General features: G+C 37.3%; 1 protein-coding gene across 2 annotated transcripts in view; it reads right to left on the reverse strand.

Moving 5' to 3' along the window:
* Positions 1–27,425, reverse strand: part of MYOM2 (myomesin 2) — a 135,039-nt gene that overhangs the window by 21,627 nt on the left and 85,987 nt on the right. For both annotated transcript variants that reach the window (XM_075268413.1, XM_075268412.1), the window contains 11 exons: positions 25,710–25,866; positions 25,523–25,629; positions 24,192–24,236; positions 20,639–20,775; positions 17,076–17,220; positions 16,607–16,666; positions 14,064–14,131; positions 13,470–13,583; positions 12,011–12,098; positions 9,753–9,791; positions 1,973–2,078 (listed from right to left, as the gene is read on the reverse strand). In XM_075268413.1, coding sequence (XP_075124514.1) covers positions 1,973–2,078; positions 9,753–9,791; positions 12,011–12,098; positions 13,470–13,583; positions 14,064–14,131; positions 16,607–16,666; positions 17,076–17,220; positions 20,639–20,775; positions 24,192–24,236; positions 25,523–25,629; positions 25,710–25,866 — 1,066 coding nt within the window. The remainder of the gene's footprint in view (positions 1–1,972; positions 2,079–9,752; positions 9,792–12,010; positions 12,099–13,469; positions 13,584–14,063; positions 14,132–16,606; positions 16,667–17,075; positions 17,221–20,638; positions 20,776–24,191; positions 24,237–25,522; positions 25,630–25,709; positions 25,867–27,425) is intronic.

Genomic DNA, 27,425 nt, shown 5'->3' on the forward strand with positions numbered 1-27,425 from the left:
GCCCAGCGAATTGAGTTCAAGCTACTAACACTAACATACAAAGCCATCCACAACCTGTCCCCTCCATATATCTCTGACCTCATCTCACGCTACCTGCCCACACGTAACCTCAGATCCTCCAATGATCTCCTACTCCGCTCTGCTCTCATCCGCTCCTCACACAACCATCTCCAAGATTTCTCCCGTGCATCCCCCATACTCTGGAACTCCTTACCAAGACACATAAGACTGACCCCCACAATCACAGGCTTCAAGAAGGCCCTGAAGACTCACCTATTCAGGAAGGCCTACAACCTCCAATAACACTATCACCGCACCACCATCTGTACAGTCTCCCCCTCTCCTTCTGTCTCTACCCCCTTCCCTCATAGATTGTAAGCCCTCGCGGGCAGGGCCCTCTACCCCACTGTGCCAGTTGGTCATTGTTAGCATTATATCTACCTGTATATTCTGTGTATTGTATGTAACCCCCAATAAATAATAATAATAATAATAATAATAATAATAATAATAAAGTACAATCATCTGCAATCAGCCTAAGATTAGGAAAATGTGTCATGGTGTTGAACTGTGCACATGGAAATCAGCAGCACCTTTGTGACGGTTATGATATTTCTATCACATGACTGACATGAGGTTATCTCCAGGACTATAAAGATGTGGCTAATACAGTAACTACAGTATACTGGCTGGAACATGATCAGCATTAACTTGCATAAATACAATTAAGCAAAAAAAGAGGCTTAAAAGAAAGTAGAATAAGGCAAGGCCCCTTATAAGGTTCATAGGCCTTTTATTGTAATTTCCCAGGTGTTCCCATATATCTTCCAATATGAAATAATTGTTGACACAATTAAAATTCATCTCTGTCATGAACACCAAGATGTGTCATTTACCTCATAGAATTTTTGTCTTAATTATTTCAACATGATACTGGAATCTGTCAAACCTTTCTAATAATTTGAGAATATGCTGGTATTTTTAGAATTGTCATCTGAAATTTACAGTAGAGATTTTAACTTACAGTATATTGACGTTTAAACAAAACTATTAAATAATCAGAAGTGTTCCTTAACCCCTTCTTACACCATGCCTTTATAGTATGGTGTTTGCAGTGTTGTACAGTGTTACAATACCTGGGATCATAGATAACACTGTATAACACTTGTACAATGTACAGTGCAGTGTTTGGTAGGAAGTGAAGAGGCCACAACATTCATGTGAAGGCTATAGCCTCTTTAAACAGCTAATCCATTGGGATGCTGGAATTTGGACCCACACTGATCTGATATTGATAACCTATCCCAAACACAGCCTAAATCAGATTTATGAACTCTGATAATTGATGGCTTAAGTCCCCACCTAGCGAGCCACAGGGAAAAAATATTGGGGAAAAAACTGCAGCAGAAACTCATTGTGCTTTTTTCTGCAGCTTTTTTCACAGAAAGATTGTCTTGCCCTATTATGCATGGACGGAAAATGCCATTGTTTTTGCAGTTATAATTGACATGCTACGTTTTTCATAAAAATGCACACATTTCTGAAATTGTAGCATTTCCGATTTTTTCTGCAAAAAGAAAACCCCTTTAAGTTTATACCAACTTTTAGTTACCTTCTTTGAACCAGAATTTTACAACACAAATTTGACACACTTTGGCACATTTAAGCCAAGCCCCATTTTATCTGAGAAGCAATGCCCACATGTCTAGCAAATTGAAAAAAACGTAGCTCAAACTAGATGCATCAAGTTATATCAAGGCATGCCAAGAGATGTGCCACATTTATACCAGTATTTAGTCATAACCACGAGAGTAAATCTGGGTCATTGTATATCTGGTTTTTCCTATTTCTAACAGGGACCTTGGTTGCAAAAAAAATCAGGAAAGGGGTAAAAGTGTCCAACACACATTTTTTTGAAATGTCTACTAAATATTGAGAAGCCATATTTAAAATGATACGGTAGGATCCATACCTCTGGTACCAGGATACTTTCATTTCCTCGGAGAAGTACTTCATGTAGCAATGGAATCGTATGCCTTCGGGTGTGCAGTGGATCTTCAGCTCAGAAGCAGATGCTCCTATGAAACAATGTGCAGGAGAGTTTACATGGTCTGTATTGGACACCTAGCCAACTTAGAGTTTTACACTTTGACAAAGCAAAAAAATAAAGTTGTTCTCCAGATCTGTGCTGAAAGAAAAGCTATTTTGATACTATAGAGACATATTATCTGTGAGCTTCAGTTATATATGAAATAGATTGAATTACTGACTTTGATGCATTTTTATGACAATCCTCCTACAAGGATGCAGACAGCTATAATAAGACATTATGGGTTTCTGGTCTTCTAGGGTATTATTCTTTCGAAACAACCTTGCTTTACTTTAGTATTTTCACAATGAGCTCTTAGACACAACATGTCTTGGTGCATTTTGCTCTCCAAATGATAAACACTCAGTAATTTCAGTAATTATCTTTATAATAGACTCTCCACTTTATCTACTGAGAGCTGGAGCAAGATATTTCACACTGTACCATCTAGTGCAAAGACTTTATTAACATTGTATATCACTATAGATTAAATGGATAGACTGTAATTGTGTTTAGACAGAATTTACTTATGTGTCGCTCCTCACATATATTACTTCAAAGTTTGCAATAACAAAACGGTCACTCTGTATTTTAGCCGTAAACGGTGAAGGAGGGACATTAGCTACTATGTTCATTCATTACGGCTTAAGGATAAAGCAAAGGCTTTCAGTGAGGAGGACTGAAAATGTTTTCATTGTATAGTGACAAAAAAGCAAACCCTGCAGTCATAGATATAACAGGCAGCTTTGAAGCCACAACAAAGGATGCGAAAAGCCAAAATGATGGAATATGCAAATAAGGATATTTTGCTGTCCAAATGGAGGAAGCAATGGGCAAAATAGGTATATTACAAATACATAGGGAGCTACTCCACAGACGTGGCATACACTTGGTTAAATCACGTACATGTTATACTCCTTAAGATCATTTAGAAAAAAGCTATGATGGCCAAATTGCCCAACGTTTTTGGCAAATGAACCTGGAGTAAGCGACTTGATTTTGACAGAGAGGTGATTAATGGCGCACATTTGGCAGGGAGACAGTGTTCAGTTCTGTTCAGTTGATATTGAGGGTATTTTGTCAGAAATAATGACTCTGAAATATGAGGAAAATACTCTGTCTACAAGGGGAAGCTGCAGACAGAAGCTCTTGCCATATCTGAGCATTGATTCCATTAGTAACTCTGAATCAGTTAACTGGGAAATCAATCCAGGCTACGAAAAGGCAATGTCACCATGAAAAGCTAAATTGTACTAGCATTATCATAGATGGAATGCTGGGTACAACATAACTGGAAAATATTGGTCATTAACATGGTACAGGAGAGAAAATGCTCTACTAACAAGACAAAATCACTCATAGGATCAAATTCGATTTTTTATTTTTTGCAAGAAAATGTGGCCTGTATATTTAGAGTTTTCGCCCCATTGATATTCTTCAGAGAGAATCAGTCATCTGACATTTAGTATATTTAAGGATGCGGTGCCTATTTGTATGTTGAATATATCATTCATGATAACCATAATTTTTATATTTTTCATAGATAGTCTATTCTAGTCACATAATTTATGTTCTATTTTTACTCGGCAATTTGTATATGTCATATTTACCTAAGAATTATTCTGTTATTTATCCTCAGTCGCCTTCCTAAACAATAATACTTCCCCATCTAAAGAACTGCAACACAATTCTGTTTAAATGAATAGGGCTGCGTTGTACAGCAGAAAGACAGGAGGTGAGTTCTAAGAAAAAAAATATGGCAGCCTTGGCTTCCTTCAGTGATCATAGCTGATAACCAGGGGTTGGCTACAGAACTTAATATATGGATTTGTGATTCTTCAGTGCAAGCTTTACCTACCTTGCACAAAAATTTAATATATTTGTTAGAGTAAAATATTAAATTATTATTATTATTATTATTATTACAATCTGTATATTTTGCATATTTTTATTTGAAAAATGTATATTATTTTGAAAAAATAGTTTAAATAATATTGAGAACCAAAAATTATCATGTCAGTATTGTATGGAATTACCAAGCAGTTTTAGGCTGAGGCCCCACGTTGCGGAAATGCAGCTTCTTTTGTTGCAGATTTTGCTGGGAGTTTTGAGCCAAACCTAAGAGTGGCTTCAAAAGGAATGGGAAATATATAGAAGTTCTTATACTTCTACCATCTGCTCAATCCACTCCTGACTGTGGCTCAAAAAAACGCAACAAAATATGCACCGAAAAAGCTGCATCCGCAAGATGGGGCTTCAGCCTTAGGCCTGGGCCCCACAGGTTGGAAATACTGCAATTTGCCTGCGGCGGAAACGCTGCAGGAAAAATCACAGCATTTTACAGTAACTGCAAAGTGGATGGGATTCATGCGAATCCCATGCCCACTTTGCGGTAAAAACCACAGTACGGACAACTGCAGCTTTCAAAACTAGTGCGGTTTTGGAAATCACAGCATGTCAATTATATCTAAGGAAACGCCGGTGGCTTCTCTGTAGGTATAATAGTAATAGAAAGTCCATGGAGGAAAACTCCGCAAACTTTCTGTTTCAAGCACTGCGGGAAGAACCACGACGCGTTCCCACCGCATTTTTTCCACTTTGTAACTGCGAATCGTTCCATGGGGCCTTAGTCTTAAATGTTTTTTTTCCATAAAATAAGTTATAGGATAACTTGTAAATCAGTGAGGGTCCCTTTATTTGTCCCCTCTTTTGAATGGAGCAGTGGTCGGCAAGTGCAAAGTTCAGCGTTCCCACTGAAATGCTAGAAGCAATGTTTGTGCACTGCCCGACCACCATTCCATTCAGAACGGGTGACAAAAGGCCTTATTCTCCTGATCATTGGGTTCTGAGAAGTCTGACTCCCACTGATGCAAGTTATCCCCTCTCCTAGCAGTACTGCATTTTCAACTCAATTTTTATATGTCATGTACAGCTAGAGTTTTGTATTTGGATAGATAGATAGATAGATAGATAGATAGATAGATAGATAGATAGATAGAAACATAGTTTTATAAGCTTCAGGTCTACTATTTATCAAAGTGCATTTTTCTCTGTTTGGATTATCCTAATCCAGATTAACATGTTGGCAGATTTTTTTCTTCATATTATACATACATTATTGTAAAAGCAATTTATGTGTGCTTTCTCTGGCTTTTCAGCCTGCACATATGTATATCTCCTTGAAAAAAATGAACATAAAAATACACATTAGTCAGCAAGAGTTTCAGAGCACCGATGAGCTAAAAAACATTAGCATATTCATTTTTAGACCCAGTAAAAGAAAATTTAAAATGAGGTGAAACACTTTAAAATGCATTTTGAGGAAGAGCTTTGTAATTACTCAAGGGAGGTTGAGAGTAGAAGAGAGGAAAATTAAAAAGATAAGATACAGTTTATATTCGAAAGTCTACAGAACTGCTACAGCAATAAAGGTTTGTCTTCTGAAATTGCATGCAGGCTGAAAGGCATTAGAGTCTTTTAAAAATCTATTATGTAATATCAGAGGAGCACATATTCAGATTTAGAAAATGTCACATATAGGAGAATATGACATAGAATGATTTTTTTTTACAGAGCGTACCACATCCTGCATATTTTATAGTATGTGAATATAGTAAATTAATTTATTCTTATTCTATCCCATATGAGAACTAGGAAAAGAAAACAGTGACATGTAAAGAATTCTAAATTCACACTTCCAACCACAAAGGCATACCACAGGGCTTTGTTCACTTTTAAGTCAACCCATGATGGATCTATTGTTAAGTCAATAGCAAACTTGAAATATCAGGCTATACAACTGTACTATATTATCCATCATATAGCTGGTATGACAATAATTTTGGAAAGTTACAGTATGCTTAGTTTGGTCAGTATAATGTTAAAGTAGTTATGCCTGGAAAAATATATTTTCTTAGGATAGAGGATAAATTGATGAATAGTGGGGGTCTGACTGCTGAGACCCTAACCCGTATTGTGAAGCCTTTCTTGGGATCAAATATGGGTTCCTGTCCTCTTCAGTTCTCTTCCCATCTCCTGAATGACGTCAGGAACAGGCCTCAGCAGTCATGTGGTTTGCACTGACGTCATGATGTTGGATCAAAGAGTCATTACACTTTCATGCCTCATGTGACCACTAAGGCCCAATCACAGGCTTCATTAGTGACTTTGTGGAACATGACATCAGCCAGAGGCCAGTAGAGGACACCTGGTGACTGCCAGATACCCAGAGGAGGTGAGGATAAGTGTTTGCTATTTTTACTCACCTCCCCTGGGCCTCCATTTATTATACTCTGGGATTTGAGGTGACCTAAGAGTTGGGCCCACCGAGCAGCAATTTATCCTCTATCCTATAGATAGAGGATTAATATTTTTTGTGGCCTAACTCTTTTAAAAGAAAACTCCAGGTATAAGTTATCTGTTAACCCTAGAGCAGGTCCTTATTGGCTGATACATAAGTTCTTTTGAATGACACTAACATTGCTCTGAGTTAGGCAGTATTGACGCTGTAATTCTAGAGTTTATGCAGGGGTATATCTTCATTTCTGTCATGCAAAAATGCAGCAATATTATTGGCATCAAAAAAACAATAAAAGCCCTGCAGACACTGTTATATGCAAAAGTAGTCTGTCAGGTGCTGTTTGGATCTCTGGTACAACTGAACCAGCAAGGTACTGTCTCTTGGCAACTGTTATAAATGAAAGTGACAACACAAATGTGAACATAATAGGGAGCATTCATTTAAATGCAAAACCATTAAGGTTAGGAAATACAAATCATACATTTGTGTAGTAAATATATTGGAAATTTATTCAGAATTATTTTACTCGTAAGTATTTTATCATAGAAAATATTTTATCAATAGTGTCTTCACTAGAGATGAGCGAACAGTGAAATGTTCGAAGTTCGAAGTTCGATTCAAGTAGTCGCTCAATACTCGACTGTTGGATCGAACATCGAAACCCGTTATAGTCTATGGTGAATAAATACTCGTTTAGGGGGAAACTACTATTCGACTCAGGAGGATCACCAAGTCCACTATGACACCCCAGGAAATGATGCCAACACCCTGGAATGAAACTGGGACAGCAGGGAAAGCATGTCTGGGGGCATCTAACATGCCCACATCACTGTATTATGTCAGGAAATGCAGCTGAGCTGAGCGCACTGCTACACCGGAGATGTGAACCTTGCTGCACACTCAGCTCTGCTGCATCAGAGATGTAGCAGACCTGAGTGTGCGATGAACCCTGCTGCACACTCAGCTCTGCTGCATCAGAGATGCACTGAACCCTGCTGTACACTCAGCTCTGCTGCAGCAGGGATGTAGCAGAGTTGAGTGTGCGCTGAACCTTGCTGCACACTCAGCTCTGCTGCATCAGGGATGCTCTGAACCCTGCTGCACATTCAGCTCTGCTGCATCAGAGATGTACCTGAGTGTGCGCTGAACCCTGCTGCACACTCAGCTCTGCTGCATCTCAGCAGAGCTGAGTGTGCAGCAGGGTTCAGCGTACACTCAGCTCTGCTTCATCTCCGCTGTAGCAGTGCTGAGCGCACGGCCGGCACTGCTACATCTTGGCATGGGAATGCATTTACCAGCGTTGATTGGCCAAATGCCATACAGAGTACAGCATTCGGCCAATCAATGCTGGTTCTGCCGAAGGAGGTGGAATCTAAGATCGATCCACAGCAGTCTCCATTCTGGTTTGATCTTAGACTCCACCTCCTCACAGACAAGCCTCCGGCAGAACCAGCGCTGATGGGCCGAATGATGTACTCTGTATGGCATTCGGCCAATCAACGCTGGTCAATGCATTCCTAAGGGAAAAAGTCAGCTTGCACATATCGCAAGCTGACAGGGATCCCGACCAGATAGAGCTCCAGAGAGCTGGGTGAGTAACATTCCCACCTAAATAAAGGTAATCCCTAGCTAACCCTGCCTGTTCATCTATCCCTGTCTCACAGTCACATAGTTCACAGTCTCATATGAACCGGATATTAAATCCACTATTCGCATAAATTGGAGGTCACCTGATTTTGCCAGCCAATTACTTTTTCCGATTTTTTTTTTTCAATGCCTCCGTTGTCATAGTTCCTGTCACACCTCCCCTGCGCAGTTATTGGTGCAAAAAAGGCAACAGGGAAGGTGGGAGGGGAATCGAATTTTTAGTGAGTTTGCCACCTGGTGTTCAACTGGAATCGAACATCTCGAACAGCCTGATATTCGATCGAACATGTACTCAATGGAACGCTGTTCGCTCATCTCTAGTCTTCACTACTACCAGGTAGTAAAGAGAACATATATATCAAATTCATCTCCACAACCTCAGGTTATTAGACACCCTAAACAGTAGGAATGGTATAAAGTTGTCTGTCTTTGCTATTCTATGAGATAATAACTTATGAAAAGACTTATACCTAGATCCTCATAAGCGCCCACTAAAAGTACCTTTGTCTTCACAATAAACAGACTTTTTCATAACTAACATCCAGCCACAAATGGTCCTCACACTTCTTTACAATATGTATATCTCAAAAGTTTGAGAATGATATCTTGCCAAATATTTTGCTGTCATATTTACATAATACTTGTTTCATGACTCTCATTTCTACCTATGTGAATGCCAACCGCTTTGGGTTTTATAGATTCCTAAATTCCATTTTACTATATGCCAACAACTAAAGGATCCACAACCATTATCTGTAAAATACCTCTATTTTTTTGTTTTGCGTTTCCTCTACTATTATAAAATTTTTGCAGACAAGGTTTATAATTCCTTGCACGACGCATCACATGAACTTTTTCCATTTCAGGGAATTCTTCCGTATACTGTATTTTCTTATTCAACTGGAATTTTAATTCGATTTTAATCTCTGCAAATTATTAAATGCTATATCAAATCTAAACTTTTGTGCTCTTTTATGTTAAGTACCATCAAAACCAATATAAGGTTTCTTCTCATCGGTGCATTTTGACTTCTATTCATAATAGAAGCCACAATACGGTGCACAATCCATCAAAGGATATCAGTATGATTGTAATAATTCTGTGATAAGGTAAACTTGTTTACCAATTATGGTGGTTGGATTGAATGGACTGCCATGGTTGGTAGCTTGTGCGGCACTGGGATGTTTACCACTCTGTCCCTGGACCTTTTAGCTATCTGCACCTTAAAACTCACTGTCCACTGGGTTATAAACTTGTGAATTTTTGAATAATTACTTATACCCTCATTTATGCCAAATGTATCTTTTCGTTGTATTTTCTTTACATTTGCATTGATATTGGTCAAAGATGAGATCATGGCATATTCTGCCTTATTTATAGCCCTAGTAATATTTGTATCTGCTTGATTTACATCCATAGCATGTTTTTCTACATTTCTACAGTATAACCACCCCTATTACTCTTTACTAGAGTTTTATTAGAGATTTTTTAATTTTTTATGCTGATGTTAATAAATAAACCCAACTGTGATTCTAGTAATGTTACATAGCAATTACGCATAATAATGTTCTTCAAATATTATCATTGAGTTTGATAACCCGACCAGTGCAGAATCTTACTTTGTGCTCTAAGCAATGCTTTGTTAAATAACTCTTCCGAGTATACTCCATACCTAAAATCTAACTTTCTGATAAATAATAAAAGATAAAATCTTACCGCTGACTTTGCTCATTCCTAGGACAATATCTTCATAAACTAGTGACAAAAAGAAAACATTAAATCACTTACAAGTGAGAACAAATAGAATATATTCCATTTTACAATGAGATATAGAATCAGTTACAAATGAAAATAACCATAAGTAATGTTCTATATCTACAGAAGGAATATTTCTGTTTTAGCCAAGCATGTGATGAGTGTGACATGCAAAAAAGCCATGCATTAATCTTCCTCATTGCAATCTTAAGACAAAAGTGCCAGATTTGTTATTGGACTTTGTTTACACAGCAAAACCCTAATTGCTGTTTCAAGAAAAATGTTTAGTCAGGTAAATGTCAACAAAGAGATAATTCTTCATGGACTGGATGGTTATTACAGTGCTGCAAAAACAGTTAAGCTGGAAATTGAACACTAAGATAGAAATACATAAATGAATATTTTTATGGGAAGTGACATGATGCGTAGTTACAGAGTTTTCAATGAAATAGCAAGGAAAATTAAACTTTGACAATTCAACAATACTTTCGTATGTGCATTTTTATTCTAGTTCATACTTGCAATGTGACTCTTCTGCCTATATTTTTTTTACTGTCAACATTGCCCCAGTAAATATTCTATGGAAAGTATTAGTGGTATGGATACATTTGCATCTAAAGAAAGAACCCATGAGCCTGAAAGTATTACTAGGCTAATCTGTATATTACAAATGACCTCTTTCCATGAGTTCTTTTAGGCCTTAAAATATAGGGTCATCACAGAGGTGAACCACAGTTCAAGACCCCCCCCTCTATTAGCTAGCGAAAAGCTGCTGCAAAGATTGTCTCCTGCTCTGGACAACTTGGTGTGATTGACAAAGAACTATCTAAACAATGCTACATTGTTCCCTGTTCTCAGCCATATATTCAAGCTGTCATTAAAGTATTGGGCAATATAAACCATTTGGTATATGATGCCCATGTGACCTATGTCTTATAGAACCTATATCAAGCAAGGACTGGCCCACAGGTGAATTCCCTGGCTGGGCCTCTGAGTCAACCTTGCATGGAATAGTACATTCATTGTAATTCATACAGATCTCAATCAGGATATATACTGATGTAATATACTGGGTACATTAGTAAAGAAACAACCCAGTTTATTTGTATATACTATGGGCTCTTTGAGCGACTGGCATCACATCTAGGTGCATAATCAGTCAACTAATATCATTCTTCCTTGGACCCCAATTTCTCAATAACACTGTAGGCTCCCCAATCACCAATGATCTCACGTCACCTCCTGCTGCTTAAGGTCTGCTGTAGTGTGGGCACATAATATTTACACAAAGAGCTAAAAGGGTCCTAATTCAAGGTAGAATCCAGGCAGCAGGCTATAGAAATGATCTCAGGATCGAAACAATCAGAAGCAAGGGCCAGGCAGCAAGCTACTACTGAAAAATAAATGTATGATAGTGACATTCTAGGAATTTTCAAACTAATGTTGGGGAAAATTTATTTGCATGTATACAGGTATACAGTGGATCCCCATATTGAATTATAATGATGGGCCCTAGAAACACCAGTCCAACACTGACCTATGTCAATGATGTATATGAGATATTTTGGTTTTAATCTATTCACTTATAAGAAATGAATTATAATTATATTAACCTTATAGGAATTGTGGTTCACAGCAATGTGCTGTCAATTGTCTTGCAGGTACAATTGGTATCTCCCCAATCGATGACTGCCTACTACTGTAGGACAATTTTATTGTCTTGCTGCTGCACGTTGAGATCTCAGTATGAATGAATAGGACTCCAACAGGTAGCACAAGAGCAGGATTTCTACAGGTACCATTAAGCACCATTAGGCTGAGCCTAATTCCTGTGCTGACCTTGGTACTGCTTTTGCAGTTAGATAGATGCCCACTAGATTCATACTACAATACTAAATTCCAAATCTAAGGATATTTACTAAATTGGTGCGTAATGTTGCACAACAGGGAGTCCCATATATTTTATTATCTCTGTCAGTGTACAAAATGACTAAGTGAGTAAATTATGTCCTTGGAGAAAGATGTGTCCCAATGTGTTTTTTGGGCATTTGGCCATAATCAATGCACAGTCTACAGACCAAGGTGAGCACTATACATGGTGGAATTAAGTAGTACATCTCTGTCCTCTACCGTCAGGATTATTTAGCATCACCATGCAATTTTCTTTTTCTAAGATTCTTGTAGTATCTCATGCAGTAAAGAAAAATATGTCTGTTTACCTTTTCCAGAGAGTTCAAGAATAGATACGTCTTGGCCTCTATCGTCTTTCAATGTAGCCTTATATTCACCTTGATCTTTTTTAGTCAGCTATAAGAGTAATAGAAAAGTGATAAATTTCCACATTGAAATAATAAAGTAAAAAGAATTAATATGCTAGCAAGATGCTAAAGAAAGCTGAAAACATGTCAGGGAGTATTGCAGTGGTTCATTACAATGCAATGGCACAATGTCACTTCTTTTTCAATTTTACATCACTTTGGATCATGTTTCTATCTGGGCGTTTTTAAAGGGAGTAAAAGAAATGTGGCTTATAGCATAACTACACGTGCTGTCACTCCGGGGTGTGGCGTGAGACGCCATTATGCAATCTAACTAGAGGCTTACTTCTATCTCTGTTCTGTTTAACACTTTCTTTGACCTACACCCTGTGTGTGAAATATTGGAAGGGTGTATTGGTCTTGAGCTTGAGTATAATTGTGTATGTGTGTGCTTTTCTCCCCACATTTGCTATTTATGCTTCATATATTTACCAACACTGATGAAATATGCATGTCGGGTGTGACGATTGTTAAAGGACTTTACCCGTCCTCCCTTCTATGTTTGCATAAGTAATTTTTTAAAGAGATCATTTAGGGTACCCCCCTTTAGTTAGGGTCAGGTTTCGGTCAGGGCATGTCATTTAGGACAGTGAACCTGAGATAGGCCTAGGGGTACAGTTAGTCCCTTCCCCGTTCTGTTGGATTTAGGGAAAGCATTCTATCTGGCCTCTATACTGTCATGCTTTTTGGTCCTTTTTTATCCCCCTATTCGGGTCTTCAACTATATACATTGTGACCTGGAATGTCAACTCATCCCTGACAACCGAATCACAGTAAAATATTGGATCTTTTTTCTTTGGGACTGCCGTATCTCATTTTGCACGTTGTAGGGACAGGCTTTGATATTGTTTGATTTTTGAGCTATTGTCTGCTTGAACCATTTTAATATTTATAATCCATGTATTTTATATGGTTCATTAAATACTAAGTTTTAATAGTGTTGACCCTTTTTTTTTATTTTGTTCTGTGTATGGTCACATATTGTGTGGTGAGATCATAATTTTTGGGGATTTTTCTCTTATATCATAACTAGTAATTGCTTTCACATGGTAGTATTATGGGCTGTATTTTGCAGTTGTACCAGGAATGGGTCCAAAAATATGGAAGAGGTCCATTATTCTTTATCTCTGTTTATGTTCTGCTCATAGTTTGATTAATTTTGCTGAATTTCTTTAATCACTGCTTGGAAAAAAACTTAATTTATATATGGGAATGAGACTGAGCTGCAATGCCAGACAAAGGTCAAGGAATATAGTGGCATGCTTTACAAAAATTATACAACCGTTCAACTTGAACACAATCTAAACCAACAATGACTTATCGTGTAACCTATTCTGGAGCAAATGATGCCGAACTATACCTTGGGGATGCGGAATATGCACACGCCTTGCTGCACGTCGGGAACATCCAGGGCTTCGGTTGGAATCTCCTCTTTATACCACTTGAATACTGTTTCCTTCTTTGTGTTTGCAACCTGTAAAAGCAATAGTATTATTAATAAATCATTTCTAATAGAATGACACTAAATTCCAGCTAAACAGTCAATGATGTATTTATTCATTTGTTGCTATTACTCATTTTTATAAGGGCACTGGTCTAAACAAGATTAATTCCAATAAAAGCAGAAGGATAATATTTTCATATAGATCATTACTGGAAGAGAAGGTAACAAAGTCGGACTAGCCGTAATGATCATATCGCTATCAAACTTTATTGCAACGATTACCTACTTAATGCTACTCAAGTAAGTACGAAGGAGACTCAGAGTTGGCTAAAGATGTGCGGTTTTTGTAGTGTAGTTTAACATTCCAGGAGGCCAAAAAGCAATAATAGATACATGATATGGAAAGTGTACAGTACCAAAGAGTAGCTACAGATTTATTAACATGATAATACCACTAGCTAACTTCTAGATACAATTCCACTGGTAGACTTTGATTTTATGGATATCTACCTTGCAAACAAGCAATACTTCACATTCCTCTGTAACATCCCAATACAAATATTCCAGGAAGTGTGGACCTGTAAATTACATAAGCAGATATACTGTGAACACATTTACAAATATCCTAATAGCAATTATTGTATTCTACAATAAATGGTAAGGGCTGAGGGAGTCATCAGTGGAATAATTCATTACAGGGTAAGAGAAGATTGAGTGAATACTGCAAATGAAAATGTGTATGTGAGAGTATTGAGCTGTGTATGATAAACTATAACCTACTGCAATACAGAGAAGTGATTTCACTCCTAATGAGATAAAGATCTCTTCTCTTAGGACGTTAACAAAATATTAAATAGAAATTATCTCTAGTAAATCAAAGTAATTTCATTTCATCCTTCCAAATTGGTTTCTAGCTTTATGTAAATAAATTTACTTAATCTATTCTCATTGAACATATAGAAATATACATATTGCTTTCACTCCCTTTAATCCTTGAGAAAGCCAAGTAGCCTATCAGTACCCGGAGAACATAAAACTCCTATCTACTATCCACAGAAATGGAGGTAAGTGTCTATTCACAGTGAAAGTCCCCTCAGGGGGACCACAGTTCCCTGGTTGAATGGAGTTGCAGTAGTGTATGCGTACCTTGGGCTCACCTTGGGATTATTAAAGATACTTGAGTACCTTGTTTTGCCATCTTTGCCAGTCCAATAAAGTTGAATGGAGCAGCAGCCAACATGAACCACTGCTGCTCAGTTCAAATAGGGAGGGGGCAGACAGTGGAAACCCCAGCAATCAGACATTTATCACAAGCCTATGTATAGAGGGTTAAGTGTATGTGGGCAATCCCTTTAATAAACCATTCATGTACATGGGTAGAAAGTGATGGGCTGGGTTTTAGTCACACTTAGACATGAATGTTTCTAGCCAGAAAGTATATTGTTTGCAACTTTGGGAATAAACTCTAATATGCAAATTAAAAACCATACGATAATAATACAGATCTATGCTATATGATAAAGGGCTCATAACATGGCCATTTATGGATGTCTGTATGCTTTTAGTAATACTATGGAATAAATGGGAAGTTTCTAGTGATTCAGGGGTACTGGATGTAATCCCTGGGTTATCTGTGTGTGGACTGCTGGACTTTCCTATGAAAGATTTTATGAGCTGATCCTTCATATATATTATTTCTAAGGGTCCATTCATACAGAGTAACGTGCCGCGTGATGTGTCCTTTTTAGGCGCGCAAAGTCTCACATGCCGTATATGTGCCACATCACGCAGCACCTTGCTCCGTGTGAATGGACCCTTAGAGTCACAATTATGAAAACAGAATTTTTTAATAAATCTTCTGTATTTTCACATAAAAGAGTCAATGTGCAGTCAGGGGCATAGGTATAGGAAATCTACAGGCAAAAATCTTAACCTGGTGCTGGATCCTGAGGGTCTATTCACATGGAGGAAAATTGTGCTTTATTTGGTGCTGAATTTTCACTCAAATAAACCACTATCATTAATTACCCCTGTTCTAAATGGAGAAGATAGGTGGATGCTCCATTACAAATTTTACACTGGGACCCCAAAGTGTCAAACTACCTCTCTGTGTCAAGTTAACTTTTTGAGATTAAATTGGTTGCCCAGGCCTAGAAAAGGGGACCTGCTGCTTTTACAGAAATAATGCCCCTTCTGTCCATGGGATGGATCTAATAACGCAAATGACTTTTAAAACAGAAAAAAAAAATCCAAAATTTTCTTGATGCTATTCAAGGAAAAGCATACATTTTTTTTCTAGTCCTGGACAAGCCTGTTAACTCAAAAGATTTGCATGGATATTGTTTTACATTCACTAGCTAGGTAACATATTGCATAGTAACCGCATTGCATTAAAATGATCAACTATGTTATATTAAATATGTGAAATGTATGACTGATTATATCCTATAAAACGGCATGAAAATAATTTTAAAAGGCTCGATATGATGAGATTATAGGAAACATTTTCATCAGAGCTATTTGCATAAAGGAATGAATAGACACTACTTTTCCACTTTACGTTAAGTGTAATGGTGTGTGTTCAAATTCCATTTTAAATGATGAATTTCTGCAATTATTGAATGAAAAATTTATAGGATGATTTTTTGCAATTTACTGCCAGTGGTGTCATGATAATGAGCATACTTCTTAACGCAGGTATGATATGGATTACAATTTAACCCATGCAATGCTTTAAAGAAGCTTATTTCCTGCTCAGAATCCGTTAATATTTTATTAAAACTGACAATGGTATTTTTTTATCTGCAAGTTACATTTTTCAGTAAATGCAATGAGACAGATTTATCCAGTTTTTATGTGTAAATACATTTAAAAATATGGAATTTGGCCTTAAAGCCATATTTGTGATGCCGCTTTTGTTACAAGTACATATGCATAAGTAGAAATGGTAGAGCTTTAGAGATGTGACAAGTGTGACTAATTTATAAGCAGTACTAGGTCCAACCTGGTGTTGCTTTTAGCATTTACAACACTTTGTGCCCTATTATATTTACCTTGTTTCCTGATATATTCCTTTCTCTGAAATTCAGCTTCAGCCAGAACTGCCTTGAATGCTGCAAATATAAATGTGTACAAGTGAAGACAATGATGTGAGCAGGTTCAGGTTGTAAAAAACATATGTGTTGCTTTTATGTACTACTTATTGTGACATAAACTTTGCCCTTTTAGGCTGAGGCCTCATATTGCAGAAACACAGCATATTTTGTTGCGTTTTTTTGAGCCAAAGTCAGGAGTGGATTGAGCAGAAGAGAGAAGTATAAGAGCTTTTTGTAGAGTTCGCATTACTTTTGTAGCCATTCTTGACTTTGGCTCAAAAGTCTGCAACAAAATCTGCAGAAAAAAAGTGGCGTTTCCGCAACATGGGGCTTCAGCCTTAAAGGCAATTTCAAGTCAGAAAGTAGCATGTATATGGGTTAATCTTGTGTTAAAAATAACAACTTAATGTAAGTGCCAGTGACTTACCATCTCCAATGAGAACTAATGAAGACTGGTTCTTGGCTTTACCATCATGGATTTGTACTGTATAGGTACCTTCATTTTCTACAGTAAATCTATCCATAACCATCTCAATAATGCCAGACGATCTATCAAACTTAAGACGGTGACTCTGAAAAAGGTGAAACATTAGAATTCAAGTAAGACTCAATTAGCTGAAATAGTAATATTATAGGTAATAAAAACTATATATATATATATATATATATATATATATATATATATATATATATATATATCCCTACACACAAAATAAACCAATACAAAAGTAATAAAGTAATGGAAGTAAACCGGAGGAGAACCACAGGGGAGAAATAAACCCCTTAAATATCCCGTTGAAGACCTCATTGGCAATATGGATTGGGTCGCTTTCTCCCCTGGTTCCACACTGTTGGAGGTTACTTTGTTAGTTTGTTATTGGTAACTTTATAATGCTGATGTGACATGTTCTATGTTATGCCTATGTAAATAGACTTATACACTAGGGATATTGGTTATTTCTCTAGTCAGGCACAGATACATGTCTATAGGCTTAGGGAATGCCATGTTATCTATAAGAGTGATAGGATGATTGTTTAAATAGCACATTGGTGCTTTTTAAGTGTTATTACAGTATTGTCTAATGCCTAATAAAATATTCTTGTGTACTGTTTGTTATTTTTGTATTAGTTTATTTTACTTATATCCCCATTTTCTTTTTGACATGTTTAAACCTACCAAAGCTACCAAAAGTATACAGTATTTATATACAGTATTTACTAAAATTTAAAGGGGTTGGCCAATTTCAGACCAATATTGAGAGACAAATGTTATTGTTTGTATAATATAAAGTTAGACAATCTTCCAATATACTTTCTGTATAACTTCCTCACAGTTTTCTAGATCTCTGCTTATTGACATTCATTCTGCTTACTCCCAGTGAATGAACAGCCCATGGTCATGTGATATATGATTCATGGTCATGTGATGAGTACACAGGTGCACAACTCGTTACCAGGCAGATATCTGATTACTGTGCTGTTATAACAAGCTGTGCACCTGTATGTTCATCATATGACCATGGACTGTATATCACATGACCCTGGACTGTATATCACATGACCATGGACTGATTTTTATCCACTAGAAGTAACAGAATGAATGACAGCAAGCAAAGATCTAAACAATTGAGAGTAATTGATACCGAAAGTATATTGAATTTTTTTTTATTATACAAACAATATAATTTGTCTCTCAATAATGGTGATACCCAGGGGCAACATGGTGGCTCAGTGGTTAGCACTGCAGCCTTGCAGCACTGGACTCCTGGGTTCGAATCCCGCCAGGAACAACACCTGCAAGGAGTTTGTATGTTCTCCCCATGTTTGCGTGGATTTCCTCCTATTCTACAAAGACATACTGATAGGGAAAAAAATGTACATTGTGATCCCTATATTGGGGTCACAGTCTACATTAAAGAAAAAAAAATGGTGATACCCAAAGCTCTCACAGATAGGTGCTTGAAGTGCTCTAGTGGACTTTTCTTCCACTTCAGAGGCTATTAATATCATGTTGATTTGTCAAGTAGGCTGTTTGCATCTTAGTCCCATTGAAGTGTATGGAACTGAGCTGCAATTCCAAACATAGTCCCTAAGTATGGCGCTGTGCTTAGCATTCAGTGAAAAGGCCACAGCACCCTTCAAACCAATATCTACAAAGAGTTCTTCCCATGTTTCTGTGGGTTTCCCTGGGATACTCTGATTTCCTCCCGCACTCCAAAGACATACTGATTTAGGATTTAGATTGGGAGCCCTATATCAGACAGCGTTGAGAATATCTGTAAAAGTGTGGCAGAATATGATGGCGCTATACAAGTAAGGAAAATAAAATAAGTAGGGATCCCATGTTTTGGACCTCCACCGATCCGTATATTAAGGATAGGCCATCATTATTATAATCCAATAAAGCCCCTTTAATAGCAACTTCGTCTTTAAGGCCAGGGGCCCCAAATATAACAAAGATAATTATAGTAAAAAAAAAAACTAAACTTAACACAACCTCTAGTCCATTGTCACAAAATTATCCCTATATCACACAAATATGCATTTTTTTTTAAACAAAATAACAGCCCGCCACCAGGGTACAGGAGATGACTAGGCTCAGGCACGCTAAAGGAGAACTCCCTTCAAAGAAAAGAGGCCCTCCCCATCTCCAACTTTTTCATACTCTAGAGAGCAGACCTTCACCAGGTCGCGAAGAATGTTCCTAACCACTGCCAACTACTAGGAGGATTTTCTGCTGCATCCACTATATGCAACTCCTAAGCTCAGAGATCTTATGGCCAAGGCTCTAATGGACAAGTCCTTTGGCACAGGTACTTTGCAAACTAACCGTAACTATTTATTGTGCTTACTTGTATAGCGCCAACATATTCCACAGCACTTTACAGGCATTGACAGTCACTGACCCATAAAAGGTTCCCAAAATAAAAGGGAAGAAACACACATAAACATTGGACAAATATACAAACTCAATGCAGATGTTGTCCATGGTCAGATTTGAATCAAGGCAATATTGCTAACCACTGGGCCATCCTGCTGACCGTGACTGTAGAGAATGCCAAGAAAATACAATCCATCTTTTCCCCTATCCAGCTGTTACAGGAGTCTTTGAGGGTAATACATAGAGACGGATCCCCTTTAACTTTTTTTTCTGGATTAGCTTCTTTCCTCATATCTTCCGAACAAATAAACAATTTATTATTAAGTTTTACAGACCCTAATTCAGACTACAACTGTGCAAAACCAGACATATCTATATATTACTGATGGATATTTTTTCATAAGCATTGATGCTTTGCCCTCTCACCACCCAGGACAATAATAGCTTAATAACAAAAGTAATACATGTATCCCTGACTTATTCATTATTACTAGCCTGTGGAAGCTTATAAAGCTGTTTATACCATTCATTCTGTTGATCTTACTGACAATGTATCCGCAAGAATTGGAAAGCCTTTTATCTATTGTGGAACACAATAGGACTTTCAGCCAATCCGCCGCACAAGGAACTCATGCTGTTACGTTACAGAAACATTGCTTTAGTAAAGAAGAAAACAATAATTGTATCTACTCCTTAAGGGGAAAACACAAATATATTTAGAGATTATGTAACCGATCAATATTAGCTGTGGATTATTATACAGATCAATATCCAAATGCCCTCACACTTCCTTTCGGCAATAGGAAATATTACAATAATCTTTTGTTGATACTGTTGTACATTAGCGCTTTATATTGTAAGAAAAGACATTGGATTTTGGAAGGCTGGATTAATTTGCTGCTACTGCTATGCCGCTGTGTTCTGAATCATCGTATTATATTGAACAGCAATTGGTGTAATTCTTCTTAAGGGACCCATATTCCATTCCATTGCAATAAGCAGTGATATTAAGAAGTAGCAGGGTAAGAGTATAGTAACATATCCTTTGTTATAGCACTACACCAAGAAGCTTAAGAAAAATATCTGCAGGGAAAAAGAAATATACAAACCTCACTGTCTTTAACCTCCAAATCATTCACAACAAACCTATAGTTCGCTTCTGCAGACAAGTTGTGGGCTTCCAACCAGAAGCGCACTCTGCCTTTTTCCAAAATCTCATAAGCCAGTTCTGACTTGAGTGGAATAGCTAAAAGTAAATTTACAAAATGAAGGTCAAGAAAGCAAGAACCAAATAACAAACATTAAACATATTCAAGCTTGCATTACACATTTATGTATGTTTTCGCCAATGATGGTCTTTTATCCAGAAACATGTCAGTCCTATATGCGTCAACAGGCTATGTCTTAACCCCATTCACTTAAAGGAGTTTTAATACAAAAGACATTTATGGTTTATTCACATAAATGTCATTTTCTACATACAATTCTGGCTACTGACCTTCAGTATTTGACTACAAACTGTCACTTTCTCAGACTGTGTCAGAATTTAGAATGTGGAGCACAAGCACTGTATAGTACTAGAAAAAAAGGATTCTGTTTTCTTTCCAAAAATAACTCCACTCTTCTGTACGGGCTGTATGTGGTATTGCAGCGTATCTCCCTTTATGGGAATGGAGCTAATTTGCAATACTAAATCTAGCCCACGGACAAGAGTGGCATGTCCTGTTCCCCCATGCCATACAACCCCTTTAAAGATCGATTAGTATGGCAGACATAACAGGATATGGTTTAGGGAAGAGACTTCCCAAACTTGAGCCTGGCTGCGCACTCCCTCGGTGAATTCAGGAATTGGTACATAAAATAGGCATATAATGCAGATTTATTATTAAGAGATAATGCATTTCGGGTTATTTGGTATATGCTCAAACAATTGAAGTCTAAGATCTGATGAAGGGGTGGTGCTTGTCCAGCACTAAGACCCCGAAACGCATTACTTCTTAATAATAAATCTGCATTATATGCCTATTTTGTGTACCAATTCCTGACTTCACCGAGGGAGTGCACAGCCGGGCTCTAGTTTGGAAAGTCTCTTCCCTAAACCCTATCCTGTTACCTGTTCAACTTGGAAGTTGCAAGCCAGTGGTTTACATCACTTCATCATGCAACATAGTGCATGAGACAGATCAACCTATTATTTCCCAGAGCACCCTTGGTGGACCGCTCAACATTAAGGTTTCCTACTAGCGCGGCCATCCTTGGCTTCTATTTTCCTATTGCTAAGGCAGATATAAGAAACTTTATCAAGTTTATCTGCTACAAGTCCAATATACTTTGATAACACTTTGGAACAAAATATTGTCTTGTATTTTTTTTTTAATCCATAAGTTTGTGTTATCTAGGGCAAAAAATCCATCAACAGCTTCTTTAAATGGGTATTTCAGTCATTGCAAGTGACAGAAAATTGTTAGGATATACCATCATTGGGACTGATCTGTCCTTTGAGCCCCCAACAGTTACTAGAATATAGACGCCATTGAGGTATTGAATACTGTGCATGATCAGTACTGGTGCTAGTACAGAGACTTATTAACATGAATAAGATGCATAGATTCTGCCCTTTGTACAGAATGCAGACCAAAGTGATACTGTGAAGAAATAACATCAAACAAACCTCGAACCCCATACTTTCTTGTGATTTATTAGGAACCCCTATGATTCCCTAATAAAAGTTGACACTTGCAGTGACTGGAATGAATCTTCAATATAATCTAATAAGTGGCGTTTAGATAAAGTCTAACTTTTTGGTGATAGAGAAGGGAACTGTGGGAAATATGCCCAGAGACAAACTCAATATTCTACAGAAGAGAAAACACACTAAATTTATGTACATGCCTTGGAATCTTTTACATTATTCTGACTACTAAATCCTTTTTTAGCTTATTGCCTATATACAGTGCTCATAAATAGTCATGTATGCTGTCTGAACAATGCTTACTGGAATGAATGGGTTTGCGTGGTTTCTAGCCTTTTAATGACAGGATACAAAGATTATTATTTTATGTTTGCTATTGCTTCCCCACTTTCCAGTAGTAATAACATTTTTATTCTTCAATTGATGTTGGGCTTTTTGTTTTCTTCTATTAGGAATTCTAATCTTTAAGCTCATAGACAGTTTTTTCATTATTTAGTGTTGTTTCATGTTTATGCTGTCAGCTACTCCTATTTTCTAGTTATTGCTTGAAATATTAGAGCCAATGAATTATACATACTTATTTTTGGATGTGTATTACATTTGTATAGGCTTTTTAGAAGTTTGTTTTATAATATAGTAAGTGATATTACTCTTTCACATACTGGAGGCGATTATTACAGTATACCTATGGAGTCATTTGTATTACCATCCCGCCAATAATATTTGGTGCATTCTTCAAGCTGCTTTTCCTTATTCTTACATTTCGATAACAAGTTAAGGAGCTCTATCATTGGTATATGGTAATTTGAGATATTCATATGCTTGAATATCCTTTAAAAAGACTATTCAGGTGCTGCTACTAAATTTTTCAAAGACCCCCCATTTTTATTACATATCAGTAAAACCGATATGTAAATGAGCCCTTCTGTGCTCCCTGGCATCCCCACAAGCCTCAGTGCACCCCCCTGCATCATACCTTGCATACGCTCCAAAATACAAACGCTGGACTAGAACAGAGGAGGAGGACTAACTTGGAGCACAAGCTACAGATGGGGCGTTAACATGGTATGATGCTGGGAGTGCATGGAGGCTTGTGGGAATGCCCAGAGTGCAGGGGGGGGCTCATTTACATATTGTTTTTACCGATATGTAATAAAAGCAGGGGGGTCTTTGAAAAATCGAGTAGAAGCACCTGAATAGCCTTTTTAAAGGCTATTCAGTCATATTAATATCTCAAATGACCATATACCAATGATAGAGCCCCTTGAAGCATAATCTATTAATTTTTAATATGCCCCATTTTTCCCCAAGATTGTCACCAATAGTTGTACCATACTGAATGTTAATTCCACTGATATCCATCTAAAACTATGTACATTTTCTGTGGCTTTGAAGTTGATTGTTATCAAGTCTATGTTGTATTATGTAAGCTAAAAGAGAACATCACATGTATAACTGAAAAAATTGCTATACGTTAGAAAATCTTGTATTTATCCCTTTCACAAGGTCATACCTACTGAATATTACTGCAAGTAATGGGGATTAGTCCTTCTAAATCATTTTAGCTAACTTGGATCACTTTTTCATTAACACTCATGCTAATAGAGACATGACCTATATCATGAAATCCGATGGAATGGAGAGAGAAGTAACCTTGAAAAAAATCTATATTAAGTTCAGAGATCAGGTTGCGTCTATGTCAGGTCACTGCCATTTTATCAGGAAAATGTCAGGAGCTCTGATATAATGAGTTCTATAGTGTTGTATGTTTTCTATTATGGAGGACCCTAGCTTACATTATATCACTACTATATACCAGAATTATTTCATAAAAGTGGTTACAAGGGCATTTATGATCATTCCCTTCAATACAATCAGTTATGTGTATAGTTTACGTTGCATTAGATTTATAGACTAAAATTGTAAAACAGAAGTAAACTATTGCACCTATATGAAGAAGGTCTACTTACTAGGATTCCTGATTTCATGGCTTAGAGCCATGAGACGTTCAAGTTCTAGAAAGCAAAAAAAGAAAATCAAGGTTATCCATATGAAGAGCTCAACGGAAAAATGGCCTAAGTCCACATTTTGTCATATTTCAAATTATTACCTAGAAAGCTTCTTTGTACCTCGTTCTATGCATTGGGTTTACAAGGTACCTAGGATTAATGACCTAAGTCCATATATTTCAATGCAGAAGAATTTACATTCAATGGAATAATGGCCTAAGTCCAATACAAACTTACTTACTTCACTCTCGTTGGTCATTTTTTCATTGAAATCGTGACTTCCGGTCTGTTGTTTATATTAGTGTAAAAACTTTGTCTTATTGTTTAAAAGGCTCTAAATCGACTTTTGCACATATTTAGCGCCGAAAAGGGAGGCAGGTAATTATTATTCTTCATCGTTTAATAATTTTTACGGTATATTTGACGATATTAGCATAAGATTGCACTTAAGCCGACTGCTGCGGCAACCATAAAGATACGTGTGCTGTAGCGCCTTCGATGTGTAAGCCATATTTAAGATGTGCCTTTATTTCTGTTATGCAATTATTATTATTATTATTATATAATAATAATAAATAATAGTAGTAATTAATAATATTAAATAAATAATATATATATATATATTTATACATGAAGCTGCAATTTTTTTAATAAATAATACAATTTATGATTAGGATTAACGGTGTTCATTAGCTGATTACATTGGATAGATATATTCCACAATAATGCCCGTTTGCTTTAGGCTAAAACTTTAAATTTCGTTTTTCTCACAATATTGATTTTTGGACTTAGGCCATTTTTCCGTTGAGCTCTTCATATGCATATTGCATTTGATATATGATAGATAGATAGATAGATAGATAGATAGATAGATAGATAGATGATAGATAGATAGATAGATAGATAGATAGATAGATAGATAGATAGATAGATAGTAAAATAGATTGATAGATAATTTGTCTGTTAAAGGAGAATCATGCACAGATGTCCTGGTATAATTAATGCTTTTCATAGCAATTTAGCAGGAAGTAGTTTGATGAAGAGGAGACAAGCATGTGATTTATTGAACTAAGTCGCTAATCACATGCATCCTTCTTCAGCTCCCAGCCAATTATTTTTTGGCTTTGCATTCACTGTGCAGCCATCATCAATTCAATTCTTTTCAAAGTTTTCCTATGCCCTGCTGTCAAAGGCAACAATTATTTGCCAACAAAAGCAGATCATACATCTTCATGAATGTTAGATTTAGATTTGTAACATTATGATAAAAATCAAATAATTTCTATTCTTACCATCTGCATCTAGCACATAGCTAGATGAAATGCCATCCGTATCACTGACTGCCACGGAGTATGTGCCCAAGTCATCTTTGTCTGGGTTCTTAAAGTACAGTTTAGAGCTATAATAAAAAAGCAAACAAAGTTATATTAAAGGAAATAATAAAAAGCTTATCCATGAAACCATTTACTAGACACATACTTCTCTCCAATAGTTTCTGCCTTCAATTTTTCATCATCGGTGATTTCTTCATAGGCTTTGCACCATGTAAACTGAGAGGCTTCGGAAATCTCAGAACAGTTGTAAGCAAGGTAAATGTTCCCTTCCTCATCCACTCCTGTAGTAATCTCCTGAACACCTACAATTTACAACAATTACAAGAGTAATAACTTTTAGAATTTTTCATGACCGTAACAAGTATAGAGGAAAAGTCCTGTCTTATATTAAATCTAAAATGAAAACAGAAAAAAGAAGCCTAAGAAATATTTTTTGTACAATAATTTTCAAAATCAAACAATAAATCAATGACTTCTAGCAAATAGGTCCCAGATCTTCAGACTTGGGCCTAACGTGGCGTAAACGCCACTGGAAAAAGATCACAGCATTTTACAGTCACTGCTAGGTGGATGGGATTCTAGTAAACATACATACAGCATACATGCTGCGATTTCCAAATATAATAACTGAAACCTCTGCGATGTTGTAGCTTTTCTCTACAGCACTTTTTTACTGTAACCCACTACATGGGGTCTTAGCCTAAAGAGATTACCCAGCTTCCAAAAATGATCTGCAAATACATCCACAACACTGCTGATTATTTACTGTTTCCTTGTGCTTTATTTCAATTGGGACTGCTTGTATCACCGTTATTTCCATGCGCATTCATTTACATGAATTTGTGATCAAAGACTTATCTGCCTGCTCTGATTCTCTGTGTACACCCCCCTTCTCCATGCTCCCCCCAATGAAATCACAGGTAATAAGTAGGGTTGAACCGATCCTGACTTTTCAGGATCGATTTTAAAATCTGATTTCCAATCATTTTTCATTCGAACCCGATCTCGATCCCAATTCCGATCCCAATGCAAGTCAATGGGATTTTTATATTAATCGGAGATCGGATTTTAAAAGCAATCCTTTTCACTATACAGCACGGAATCTAACAATTGAACGCTTTAATTGTTAGAATCCACGCTGTGTAGTGAATCACTAAGTAGCCAGAGGATTTTTTTTTAATCCTCTGGCTACTTAGTCCCCCCTGGTGTCCACTTACCTGCAGAGATGGCTGGTCCGGTCCCCGGTGTTCTTCTTCGCCTCGCTGCCGCTCAACGCTGCTCTTCTCACTGCCCCCTGCCTCCCAGATTAGGAGAGGGTGGGCTGGTTAGGAGAGTGTGGGCGCGTACTGGGAGGGGAGACCTTGCGTCTCCCCGCCCTGTACCCACCCACACTCTAAGCCACAAGCCCCACCTTCCTAGCTCTTTAAACACTAACCTGGGAGGCGGTGGCAGCGAGGCTAGAAGAGCAACGTGGAGTGGCAGCGAGGTGAAGAAGAAGGAGAACACCGGAGCAGCCATCTCTGGAGGTAAGTAGCTACTAGAGATGTTAGTTTAGTCTCCCATTAGAATGAATGGAGGCAGCCGGTGCGCAGGGGGTTAAGGCTGTGTGCCGGCTGCTTCCATTCATTCCTATGGAGCTGGAGCAGAGCCTTCACACTGAGTATACACTCCACTCAGAATGAGCGGTGCGTATACTCAGTGTGAAGGCTAAGCAAAGCATTGTGGGAAATAGTACCAATCTCAATCCCACCTAAAAAGATCATGTTCGGAATTCTGATCGCGATCGTGAAAGATTTCCGATCTTTTACGAACACGATCGCTCAACCCTAGTAATAAGTCACTACTACCACATCTGAGGTCA

Source organism: Leptodactylus fuscus, chromosome 3, assembly GCF_031893055.1.
Source record: "Leptodactylus fuscus isolate aLepFus1 chromosome 3, aLepFus1.hap2, whole genome shotgun sequence".
Taxonomy (NCBI): domain Eukaryota; kingdom Metazoa; phylum Chordata; class Amphibia; order Anura; family Leptodactylidae; genus Leptodactylus; species Leptodactylus fuscus.